The 13,167-nt window shown below is 39.9% G+C and overlaps 1 protein-coding gene across 2 annotated transcripts in view; it reads right to left on the bottom strand.

Moving 5' to 3' along the window:
• Positions 1–339: 339 nt before the first annotated feature.
• LOC136268822 (fibropellin-1-like) overlaps positions 340–13,167 on the bottom strand; it is a 17,912-nt gene continuing 5,084 nt past the window's right edge. The window contains exons 1-12 of one of the 2 annotated variants that reach the window (XM_066064284.1): positions 8,339–8,741; positions 6,207–6,524; positions 5,948–6,157; positions 5,696–5,891; positions 5,556–5,638; positions 5,394–5,489; positions 5,249–5,341; positions 5,098–5,196; positions 2,054–2,089; positions 1,833–1,998; positions 1,666–1,762; positions 340–605 (exon numbers count right to left, since the gene is read on the bottom strand). In XM_066064284.1, the coding sequence (XP_065920356.1) occupies positions 453–605; positions 1,666–1,762; positions 1,833–1,998; positions 2,054–2,089; positions 5,098–5,196; positions 5,249–5,341; positions 5,394–5,489; positions 5,556–5,638; positions 5,696–5,891; positions 5,948–6,157; positions 6,207–6,524; positions 8,339–8,720 (1,929 nt within the window). In that variant the 5' untranslated portion in view covers positions 8,721–8,741 and the 3' untranslated portion in view covers positions 340–452. Of the gene's footprint in view, positions 606–1,665; positions 1,763–1,832; positions 1,999–2,053; positions 2,090–5,097; positions 5,197–5,248; positions 5,342–5,393; positions 5,490–5,555; positions 5,639–5,695; positions 5,892–5,947; positions 6,158–6,206; positions 6,525–8,338; positions 8,742–13,167 lie in introns of those variants that run through there. The other variant, XM_066064285.1, reaches the window with a different exon arrangement.

The following is a 13,167-nucleotide window of genomic DNA, read 5'->3' as shown; positions in this document are numbered from 1 at the left end:
TTGTTGGTCAAATTGGAGTTGCTCATAATGTAGACACACCTAACCTTTAAGATTTGTGTAACTTGGGGTCTAAATGTTTGTCCATGTCTTTATCACAGTCACTTCATTATAATTACTCTATGCTAAATAGGGCTGTGCAATAATAGTAAAACCTATAATCTTGATAAAATGATCTCAATAATGGAATAACATCACAACATTGTTTTATATGTACCGTAAACGGGGAAAGTTTTGCATTCTTCAAAACAAACTGCAAAATTTTCACCACAAATGGTCTTAGTAAGCCGTAACCATGAATATCTAAGTCTTCGGTATCTTGATAACCTTTTTATGTACCAGTTCTAATGCTAAATCACAAGACACTTGTGTACCATACTAAAACACTGTGTTGTACAAACACTATATACTTAATTTTAGTGTGTGCATGTTGTTATTCCACTGTGTTGTGTTTCTCAGTCATCAGGAGGTGGTAGCCAGTCTTCATCCTCATCACCACTGTTGTTAGTTTGCTTCACTTCTGCATTTTCATATGCATTTTCATCTACATTTTCATATGCATCAGATGGTTTCTCTTCATGTGCTTCATCATTTTCATACGTATCAACCTGTAGAGTGGTTGATTAAAGTAATGAAAGGAACATAGGTGCCGCCCCACTTTTCAGGCTACATTTGTTACAGAAGATCAAGGTATTGTAATAGAGCAGTCAAACAGGCCTTCTGAATGACGTGTGATGCATACTCGGGCTGATCCAGAGTTTGGAAGGGGGGGTGCACTTTGCTGAAAAGTTGAAGAGCAAAAAAAAGGTCAGCAATAATGGCTGTCTTTTACCAAATGTATATAAAGATCTTATTCATAGTTTAACTACACTGCCTCATGAACACTGTGACTGCTTTATTAGAGTGATTGACTGCTCTATTGGAGTATCTCGATCTTGTATGCAATATTTTTTGAAAGGGTTGAAGGAAAGGGGGGCACGTGCCCCCTGGATCCATCACTGATACTTGTGTACTTCCAACTTTGAAATGCTAATGTTAGGTTCATTTCCACCCAAATGATCCTTTATTCAATTTCTTTGCTTATGAATCATTTGGTTTATCTACTGAATACACAATTTTGCAGCAAGCTATACATCTTTTATGTGCTACATAAAGCCTACACCATTAGCTAATAAAGAATGTAATCTAGAGGCTAGTGACACAATTCATAAATGGGCAGCTGTATAAATGAAAGCTTGATAATGTAAAAGACATCCATGTGCAGAAAAATTTGATGCCATTTCCAGTACAGGAAATTCTTAACCCTGCATATATGTTGTATTAGAGTATAGTCGGTTCACCTGAGCCCTCATTTCTTGTTAATAACTCTTGTTACATTGGTCAGCTGCCCAAACATTTAGTAGAACTGTGAAGCCCTTTAAATGCTGGAACTGTTAATCAAAAAAGCGCTTTGATATGGGCAAGAACAAGTGAGTTATGTGGCTTTAAAAATATCCCATACATTTAGTATGGACAGCTCAGGCGCACAAGCATGTTTATAACATGAAAATATACTTGTTCCTGTACAAAACCATTGGGAGTGAACACATGTTCACCTCTTTGATATTACTATATTTGGCGGGGCTCAGGCGGGGCTCAGGTGAACGCGTACCAACTATAGTGTCCTACCTCATTGACCATCTCATGGTAGGTAGGGAATGAGCTCCTATTTCCTGTTGGTATGCCACCAGTATGACCTCCTGTACTGAAATGGGTTGAAGCTCGCCTAGTGGAAATGTGAAAAATACATTAATATTGCAACCATAATAACTTTTGAGTTACCAACTCCATCTTACTTTGTGAAGCCTGACAATACTGTTTGTTGTTCATAATTTGAGTTGGGTACTTCTTTCACCATTTCAAGCTCAGCAGATTTTCGGATGTATTGTAGAGCAACAAACGTCAGACCAAACACAATGATCAAAACTAAGACTGCACCAGCTATACAGCCCAATATGATACCTGCACACAAAATGGCAATGAAGTGAAGTACAATTTATTAAAAACTAATTCTCACCCACTGTTTCTCCAGTGTTATCAGAATCTTCAGGTACTGTGAGGTAATAATAGCATAGTGTAATGTAAATAATTAGATAAGTTTTGAGGTTTCTCCTCAGCATCTGGCAATAATGGTATTTACTTAATTCAGTCTGTTCATGAATTTAAAGTTCCTGATGAAAATCTATTGACAGTTCTTATAATTGTAGGCCATATGTATATATAGGACATTCTGTCAATTGTTATAAAGTTGCGTACAGTGAAGAAACTATATCTACGTAGTATACACTACTTACCTAACACAATGCTAAACCCACCCACCTCAAATTTACCAAAAACAGACAGACAAAAGTATCAAATTGACAGTGAAAGATGCATTATGTGCTTAACAGACAAACCTTGACTATTATAATTAGCGCTTTACAGTGACCAGCACTGAAGGTCTGACAGCAACATGTGCTGCAGCCTTAGGATTACCTAACCTAATTTCAAGGACTTAGACCTAGTGACTTGACTCAACGACTGATAAGGTGTAACAGAAAAGGGACCAAAGTAAGGAAAAAAATCTCTCCAACCCCAGGATTCGAACTGCAGGTCACCCAAAGTCTAGTCAGGGCCACACTCAGTCTTCCTCCAAGAGGGATGGATTTTCTTGCTTAAACTTAAAGTATTTATTATTGACTAGTTAGGGTTGACTCTATTCAGTGCCAATGGTGTTGTTGGTTGGCTGTTATTGCCACCATTTACCACAACAATAGCAACAGCCCTTTGAATATTGTATGCATGGATAATATTTTTACTGCTATGAAACTTGTAAATCTGAAAGCAGTATGGTAGAGTTGTTAGCATCTCCCCAAAAAAAAAAATATATTTTTTTTGGGTGCCCACCAAAAGTGCCATCATAGAAATATCATGTGTGACAAAAAGCTCTGTACAAAAGAGTCACAATATTAAATATAGCAAGAAAACTATTACAGAAAATAAACACAACTATTGAATATCTAAATTACCATAACCTGAATTTTGGTCGGCCTACCTACCTCACTATCTGCTTGTCATTGACCATATTCACAAGGCTAGAAGCTATAATGCATTGTATACATATGTACAGCCACCATTAATATTATACTGCAAAATTCATAGACAGTGGAAAAAGGGGCTAGGGGGCTGAAACCCCCTTGGTCTGCTGAGGGGGGGCTTAGCCCTCTCAGAAGCCAAACTTTTCTTCGGCTGATAACCCGGCATGATAAATAGAAAGCTCATACTCTAATAGAATACCCATACTCTAATAGAGAAGTCAAGGCCACCATATAAACATGTACCTAAAAATTTCCTACAACAGGTTTCAAACCAGCTACCTCTTACTTTGACAGTGGGTATCTTACCACCGTACCAAGATGGCAAAGGCTGTTTTGTACTGCTTATAAATGCTATTAGCTACGTTCATTAACCCCGTAGTCAGCTTTACCAAAAGTTTTTACTAACTACAAATAGCCTGTTTTAAATATACTTTTGACTAAACGTTGGTGTTTTAGTTAAATTTTACCCTATAAAATCGCTATAAATTAATTCTGATGAACTTTAAGACATTATGAAAGCTAAAATGGCTACAGCTTCTGGGGGCTGGGCCCTCCCAGACCCTCCGCTGCCAGAGATTCTATACTCTGGTCAGCCCCCCTCACATCAACTACTTCCTTTGCCATACTAGGTTCACGTCTGGGATGTTGTTTTTTTGGGTTCTGCCCTCTGCTTTCCTTGATTATACTGATACAATGAAACCATATCTAGGCGTTAATTTTTTGTATCAACGTTTCCCTTGATGAGTGTATTTAGATGCCACAAAGTTATGCTGCAGTATGGGGAATTAAACATGTAGTAGCAATGGTGGATCCAGGATGGGTAAATGCCTCCCTGACCTTGTGGAGGAGGCATACTTCTGATAAACTTTATGTCAGGCCAAGATCAGTTAAAACTCATGAAAATATGCACATTTTACTTTATTACAAATTTGCTTGAAACTAAAGCAAACTCTAAAGTCAAGCTTGCTGTGAAATTATCACCCAGCACCTTCATGCGTACTAAGCACCTCTATAAATAATTATAGTGTTGCTGTTGTTTTAAGACTACACAACCATTTGCAGAGGCCATAATGGCAATAATCAGCAGTGAGACACTACTAAGAGGTGATTATTTGCTCCTTCAAAAATAACAAGAGAATCTGGCTTTTAACCACCTACAACTTAGCCTGTTTGTGCCCCTCCCCTAGCCAACTCCTGGATCCGCCCCTGAGTAGTACCAGTACCTGTAGCTACATGATAGGTTAATCACTGAAACAGAGCATGATGACCACGCCTCCAATGGTCTAGTTAAATTTTAGGATGCCCCTTGATGGTCTAACTACATTTATATATATAACAGTTGACCACAACAGCACACCTTGCTGCACTTATAGTGATCAAACAGTGACCACACCCCTTGTATTAATAATGATGGAGGAATTTGACCACACTCTTTAATGATCTAATAGCAATCTAACATGGCTACCACATCCCTTATTGGACTAGCTGCACTTATAAAGAATAGTATAGTAAAAACAAGGCATATGGTGACCACGCCCATTGAAAATGGATCAGAGGCTGACTCTAATAGAGCAATTACCCTAATGCAACAGACATGTACCATAGTCATATTCTAGTAGAACAGTCACCAAATATAGCTATTATGCTATAACAAGAAAACTAGACAAACTAGTATTAATTTAAGGAATCTAACTGATACGAAGTAGTAAAAGACATACGGATGACATAGCTCAATGGGAAAACCCCTACTTTGGTGGCATTGACCAAAATAATTGTGATGAAAAGGGATTTTCCCATCGTTCTATAATATCATCATGTTTCATTACTCCTCATTGCTTGTTTCACTATTAAATTTTATTGTTTGGACCCCTTTAAAATAACAAGAATATTAGTTAGTATTGGAACAAGGTGCTTAGTTACAACTGCATATGGAGATACAAAACCAACAGTACAGTACTGATATAGACACTAATATCACTCTTACATTTTGTTCTGCATCTAACATCCAACAAATAATAACCAGAGTAACATGACGTACAATGATTTCTGCCATTGCAGGAAGAGCAGTAATCTTTGCCACATGCTGTGAACACAACATAGTGTTAACTGATTGGCAATGTGAAGCACCAACATACCATAACAAGTGTTATTGGTTTCAGCAGTAGCAATGAATCTCTCTCTAGTACATTCAGGAATACACCTTCCATCTTCTATTACATGATTACAAGCTATCCACACATAAATGATCATGGACATGACTAATATGTCACAGATACTCACTATCACAAGTCAGTCCAGTCCAAAGAGTAGTACAAATACAGCCAGTACATTGGGGATCAAACACTCCCCCATTTTGACAAACAAGTGGTTGACACTCTGATTATTGCACATATAATAACTCCCTTCTACAAATAACTGCGTGCATGATCTAATGTGGCTTACCAGTACAGTAAAAGCCTTCCCAATTGTCAATGCAAGTACAGTTAATAGGAAAAGTGTCCCCAGCAGTAGTTGGTGAACAGGTGCTGCAAGTGTAAGATTTATACAAGCTGCATGTATTTCATAAAGTCTCTCAATTGTACCTGCGATGGTAACATAAAGGATCGCTGCTCATGCAGTCAGTAATTGGTTCTGAACAAAAGTCTCCGGTGAATCCTGGACTACATGTGCACACCCTGGATGTGGATGGTCCAACAACTCTGGTGGTACATGTTCCCTGTGGACCACATTCTGATCCACCTATTTCACAATTCAACATAATCTCTCCACAATCAGGCCCTATAGGGAAGGATTATAACCATACACATGGAGTAGTGAATTACAGGACTACTCACCAGTAAATCCTTGTAAACACTCACAAGTGTATCCAGTTGGGTTACTGGTACAATATCCACTATGTAGACATGGGTTACTAGCACAATTGTCAATTTCTGTTTCACAGTTTGTTCCAGTGTAGCCTATTGCACACACACAATCGTACTGTGTTCCATCACCAATATTCCTACAAAACCCACTGTTCTGACAGGGGCTGTTAATACAAAGACCTATCAATGAAACAGTCAACAAACACATGTCACTGTTGGTAGCACTAACCTCCAAAAGTTTCACACATTTGTCCAGTGAAACCAGGTGGGCACATACATGTAAAAGTATTGGGATCATTACTGATACAAGTACCACCCTTACGACATGGACTACTGCAACATGCATTGCAGATCCCAGTACATGGTACTGGGCAAGCACATGTGAAGCCTCCATCAGTGTTTTGACATACACCTCCATCAGAACAACTAGCTAAGCCAAGATCACATTCATCAATGTCTGTTTCACAGGTAGCACCAGTATATTGTTCACTGCACATACAGCTACAATCCAGGTTGACAGTTCCTCCATTTTGACAGTCACTACATGCTACATATATAACAAAAGAGAAATTATGTGTATATATATAGCCAACAGTTCACTCATGTAGCTACTTATGTAATTGCACTATACACTAAGATGTGTATAGTTACCCCTACCCAGTTTATTAGGCCACCTGTGAATTACTTGGGTACTATGAGTCAGTGCTAGTAAATCCTCCTAGGGGTAGGACTAGTACTGCACAGAAGGTTGCACAGTCTCATGGGTTAAGGTGTGGAAACGTCCCCATGTGAATATTGCCTGTTATTGAGATGAGCAGCATTTGTTTCGCAGGTAGACCGGAGCAATGTGAGAGTGAAGTTTCTAGGAATAACAACTGGGCAGTCCCAACCACCAACCTAGAACCTTGTGATACATTCTATCTTCATGCACAGTCTAATTGTTGGACACTATAAGATAATTTGGTGAATGAGTAGGTCATTATTGACATTACTCATGAATCATTGCATGGAGTCTTGACAATATTGGCAGGATTGTTCTAATGGATTATACCACCTATTCCGTACACTGTAAATTTGGAATTTACAGTGTACTACATATACTCTTATCATTCAAACCATGGGACATATCATGTCATTCACACAACTGACAACTCACAAACAAAAGCAATGATTTTGTTTAGTACATGCATGATCAAGCTATATGCATGATTACGCCCCTGGATTTGCCCATGTAATAACTTTGCTTTAGTACATGGTTGACAAATCCTCCTGGTAGCGAACAACTCCCAGGAAGTTGCTTGTGAGGGCACCTAATGTGTTTTGTGACAGCATATACATTAATTGCTTTCTGAGGTCCTAATTATTACTAATTAGGCTGCTTACACACACACACACACACACACACACACACACACACACACACACACACACACACACACACACACCACACACACACACACAGAGGCATGCATGCATACCAAACAAAGCAAAGCCTTCAGTTGCCGTGCTGGCACGGTGAAGCCTACCCAGCGAACCAGCACTGGGACACCTGTGCGCTACTCAGTTGTTAGGCAGGAAAATCCTCCTAGAACAAGGCTAGTAACTTACAGGAGGCTGTATCATGTCCCACAGGTGAAGGTGTGGGCACCAGAAGTCCCACCTGGACCTTCACCCATAGTGTGAGACATGGACAGTTGGCATTTGCTCCCCAGTTAATACCAGATACTCATTGATGTTACAGCTGGGTGGGCTGCTTCCCCAGGCCACCAAGTCCCCATTTTAACAGCTGGGTAGACTGGAGCAATCTGAGTAAAGTTTCTTGCTCAAGGAAACAACAACAACACCAATTGCAATTTGGCATAACCAAGCATCAAACCTGGCCATGGACCTTTTGATTAGGCCACTCCAAATAAATTCTCTGTTTCCCGTCCACCGCCTGCATCTGGTTACTGTCAGCTCTAAAACTTCCATTATTCCGTATTCTTCCATTATTTTCCGGTTATTCTTGCATACTGACAGGCTCAGTAAAAACGGTGTTAGCTCACGTGTCAGCAGTGCTATCAAGTTGGCACACATTTCACAATTTTGTGTTATTTTTGCAACTTAAAAAGGAAGGAACAAGCTTAAGTATGCTTTTATGCAGCTTTTTATGGTCGTGCCAGGTAAATAATGGCTTGAAAAGCTACCAATCTTATAATGAAATAATGGAAATGGACCGCCCGCCCGCCCGCCCGCATGCAAATATGCCTGAGTGCAGGACGGGAAACAGAGAATTTATTTGGAGTGGCCTTACCAGGCCAATGTTCTAGCCACTTTGCTTTGCTGCACACATACACACACATTCTGACAATTATAAAGCACCTGTACAGGTATCTGCTAATGTTGTTCCAAAACTGCAATTGCTGCAGCCCACCATCACGTTTTGCGTCACTCCCACATCAAGAGTTACGTCGGACGGAATCCACGCACTACCAACGCACGTGTACATGATCTGCCCCATCCGCGATCCGGCGTTGAATCTTCCCGTAATAGTTGTCTGGGTGAAAGCACGTCCGGTCGCCTCCCCATATACAATACAGTTATGGAATCCTTCTGTCAATTCCACCGACGACAGCCCAGCTGCAGCAGCCAAATCACTAGAGATCGCCGATTGTGAAGGTAACTGATCGCAGCGCTGTCCTTCAACACTGTTCAGGTAGACCAGAAAAAAGACTAGAAAAAACTTCGCCATTGCCCCACCCATAAGTTAGGTCACATGCACCATCACGTGAGTATAAAGCCCATAAACAACTGCATGTGCATGAATAAAGAGTTGCTCGGCTGATAATAACTTCGTGAGAGTGTCTCCAAAATGATTTGTCTCGTGGAGCCATGGCTATAGTCTCACTTGGCCAGCCAGACCCTACTCTCTCACGACACGTGCCGTACGCAGGAGGTCAGTCGGTAGTCTGGCGGAGCCCGCCCCTTCGTATAGAATGCGAAGGGGCGGGCGCCGCCAGACTAGTCAGTCGGTGTGTGCTGCGACAGACCGTACGAGGATTTTCAAACGGTTGTTAAACGCGTCACTAATCCAAGGCCAATCAAAAAACAGACGATGCCGTAGTCTCGCGCAGCCAGACCACTATTTCTTCCCACGGCGCTTATCGATTAGAGATTACAAGCGCCTGCTGCCGGTGCATTTTGGAGCAGGTGTTAATCTAGAGAGTTGAAGTGACTATCTATCATCCATGAAAGTGGACTTTCAAAACCATTTTCCGTTTTGCAGGTCAGTGCAGGTTACCGAGGTGGCTTATAACCGGCATAGATATTTATACTACTAGTTTCGCGGCATAGGAGAGAGGCCTGAGGGCTCTTGCGAGATAATGTTGTGAGAAGGGTGAAGTAAATCTGTTGTACAGACGATTGCAGAATTCTTGAAAAAAGTATCTATGCCGTACCGTGAGTGTTTCCGTAAGACTCCTCAGTTGTGAGTAAATTTTATTGTCCTTGCCACGGATTCAACAACAATTGAACCACACTAATCTTTTCACTAATCTTTTCCCATAATGCCTCAGGATCATTTTGGCGATATAATGCCAAAATGATCCTGAGGCATTATGGCTTATGCCCATGCAGAAGATGGCATAGACTTGTTGAACTAAGTTATTAATTAAGGTTTTTTTGTAGTTAAGGTATAGCTAGTTTTGTAGTTAAAGTACTTAGTTTGGTAGTTAAGCTAGTTAGAATCTTTTCCCTCAATCCGGCTGATCCTGCGTCAATACAAATAGTTTTCCAGCCCACGGAATGTTTACGGCACGGGAAGAGAAATTTCAACAATCGACTGTGCTGTAGCTACAGCGGATTTCTCTTGCGTTCGAATCTTCGTATTCCTTATTGTGCACGTGCCCTCACTTTCAAAGCCTGGCACGTGCACAATACGGGCTACGGAAAATTCGAACGCAAGAGAAATCCGCTGTATTGAGCACCGTGATTCCGTATGTCACAATCGAGATACTCTAATAGAGCAGTCCACTTTAGATTATTCAGCATCGATGTCACACTTGAATAGGTTGAGAAGTCATTACATACAAATCGAGCAGCTTTATGCTGTACCCCTTCCAAGACAGTTTTATCACAGTTTGTGTACGGGGACCATATTACAGATGCATATTCTACTATTGGCCTAACAAATGCTAGGTATAAGCTTTTGATTTCACTGATGTTGCACATTGCCTTAAATTTCTTTGAAGAAAACCTCGAACTGAGTGTGCTTTGTTCGCAACTGTGTAATAGAACACACACTTAATTGCTAGTAAAAAGTCTAGCTCTCCATCCTAAAAATAATTGATAGGTCATCTGATGTTACAGAAGCTATAAGCTCTGTGTGTTCAGCTTGCAGATTGATATACCTTAATATAGCAGTCAGTTTCATATCACATGCATTTTATTCTCTGAACAGTATATGGCAGCTATACACTGTATATGCCTTGCCCTGGTATTAGGTTGTCACGTTGGTACATGTACTTGGTTGTATGTGACGCAGTTCTAGTAATTATATAACCATGCAAGTACTAAAGATAATAAGAAATGCGGTTAAAATTATGTCATAAGGCCAATAGAATCCATGTTGAATGAAGAGACAATTGTATAATTGCCGGTGTTTTCATGGAGGTGATAGAAATGGTATGATTCTATTTAATACTGATCAAAGCAGTTAGCACGTGACTCCCACTACAAAGTAGTTAATCAACCAGGCAGATTCAAATAGCAATTTAGATGAACCAACTACTGTTCATTTTGTTTTTGAAAGTGTTGCGCCATGTATGTTGTGTATACATATTATAGACTAATCACTGTGCCAATGCTGCAGCCGCACCGCTGATGTACTGACACATACCAGCGGTGTGGCATTGGCACAGTGATCAGTCTATAATATGCATACACACCATACAGGAGTTAATACACATTATTGCATGTGCAGCAATGACATTAATAAAGAACAAACAAATTATGCAAATATATACAACAGAGGTTAGTGTGCCACATTGGCTTTATTATAGGTGGCTTGTGGCTTATGTCTCTTTCTTTTACAAGTGTTTAGTCTTGTTTCCAAGTGGCACGTACAGTGAGTCCCAAGTTGCTGCATGACAGCTTTATCCTTCACCTGGCTTGCTAATAGAATGATTTTCCACCATCAATGTTGCTAATAATACATTGTTGCATACACTACTGCTTTAATGTGTGTCTACAATATATCATCTATGGCTCAGTATGTTGTGTATGCATATAGTGTAGACATCAATGTGACATTACCAGACCACTAATGTACCGGCACTTAAGCTACCAGTGGCCTTTACTCTGTGCCATATTGCATTGATTTGGGATCACAATTATGCTGATTGTGCTGGCCTTCACCACCTTGTCATGCATAGCCTCACTTTTTTGACTAAGTCACCTTAAGAAACATCTCACTCCTACAAATCAATTAATACCACAATAGCTCACTTTTTTTTGTGTAAGGTGCATTTTAATTGTTTTAGTATTGATGGGTAGGTTGTCATGTTGGTGTATGTACTTGGTTGTATGTGACCCAGTCCTAATTATACAACCAAGTACTAAAGATAATACGAAATGCAGTTAAAATTACATCATTAATAATGAATGAATAAATAAATTAATAAATGATGTTTGAGAAAACTACAAGGCCTAAGGATTCGCACTCACCTGGAATCCATGTTGTATGAAGAGACAATCGTATAATGGATGGGTGTTTTTGTGGAGGTGATAGAAACATACTTTAACACTGATCAAAACAGTTAGTACATGACACCTACTAGACAAGCGAACTACTGTTCATTTGTGTTTGAAAGTGTGCGACAGCAACTATTTCAATTGGAAGACGAGTGGTTGCTATACCTGCTTAATAAACAACATGATTGGAAGTTGCTACTAATCGCAGGAGGTTACCAGTCAATTCCTCTAGAATTGTATTACTGTGTATCTTTTCTACCTACACACGCTGTGTTGGCCATGCACTGTTTGTAAATGCCCCATCAGTAGGTTGTCCCATTGGTGATTGTACTTGGTTGTATTTGCCACGGGCCTAGTAATCATACAGTATGATAGTAACTGTATAGTAGGGACCACAAAGGAGTAGGCATGGCCCACAAAATAAAATCACCCAAAAACCAGCCTCAATTTTCCCTGGTGACGATGAGGCAGTATTGGTGAGGTAAAACTAGGCCCAAACAAGCTTTCAGATCAACCCGAAATGATTTCAAAAAGTTGCTACGGAATTTTAAATTTTTTTTATTTGACAGAATTTTCTACTGACTGACTGAGTAAGTAAGTAACTGACTGACTGAGTAAGTAAGTAACTGACTGACTGAGTAAGTAAGTAACTGACTGACTGATGCCTTCAGAAAAGCGTAACTCAATAACGGCTAAGGCTATGGGCTTGATTTCTTCACTGTTCGACATCGCTTTGGCCTGACAGCTGCCTTTTGGCATACCGCAGCACGTACAATGCATTCTTCATGGACTTACCAGTGTCCTCCTTTGTGTCCCATTCATCTTTGCTGAAAGGGAAAGGTGTTGATTTGGCACGAGCACGTGGTGGCTTCCCTTCGAAATGGAAATCGTCCGTATTTTTCATAGTGGCTATTGTGATTGCAAAGGCGTTTTTCAAACAGTTCTTGATTTGTATTGCTGTGTAACATGTTGAACATAGCCGAAAGCGAAGCGTAATGGATGCTTCACTTTTCAGATGATAATTGATAAAATTGGGGCATGGCACTATTCTTTTGGTATGCATAGATTGTAGAGGTGCTTCCGGAAAAGTTCTTGATTCGTATTACTGTGTAATGGGTTGAACATAACTGACAACCAAGCATAATGGATACTTCACTTTCAGACAATAATTGATATAGCTGGGGCGTGCGGCACCATTTCAGATGTGGTATGCATGGGCTCACCAATCATAATAAAATTATTTACAAAAAAAGTTAACAAACAAGTACACGAAAAAATTTGGAACTTTCAATTAGAGTAGGAACCATAGCACATTGATAAAAAGTACTGAAACAAGCTGGAGTAGTGCACGATATTAAATCACAGTAAAACAATAAGTGTTATATCCCTACTGTGCATTTCCATTATGGTATCTTGAGCACAGTAGCTAGGGATATAACACTTCTTATTGTTTTATTGTG

The sequence above is a fragment of the Dysidea avara genome, chromosome 10 (assembly GCF_963678975.1).
Source record: "Dysidea avara chromosome 10, odDysAvar1.4, whole genome shotgun sequence".
Lineage (NCBI taxonomy): Eukaryota > Metazoa > Porifera > Demospongiae > Dictyoceratida > Dysideidae > Dysidea > Dysidea avara.
This window is presented reverse-complemented; position numbering and strand designations above follow the sequence as displayed.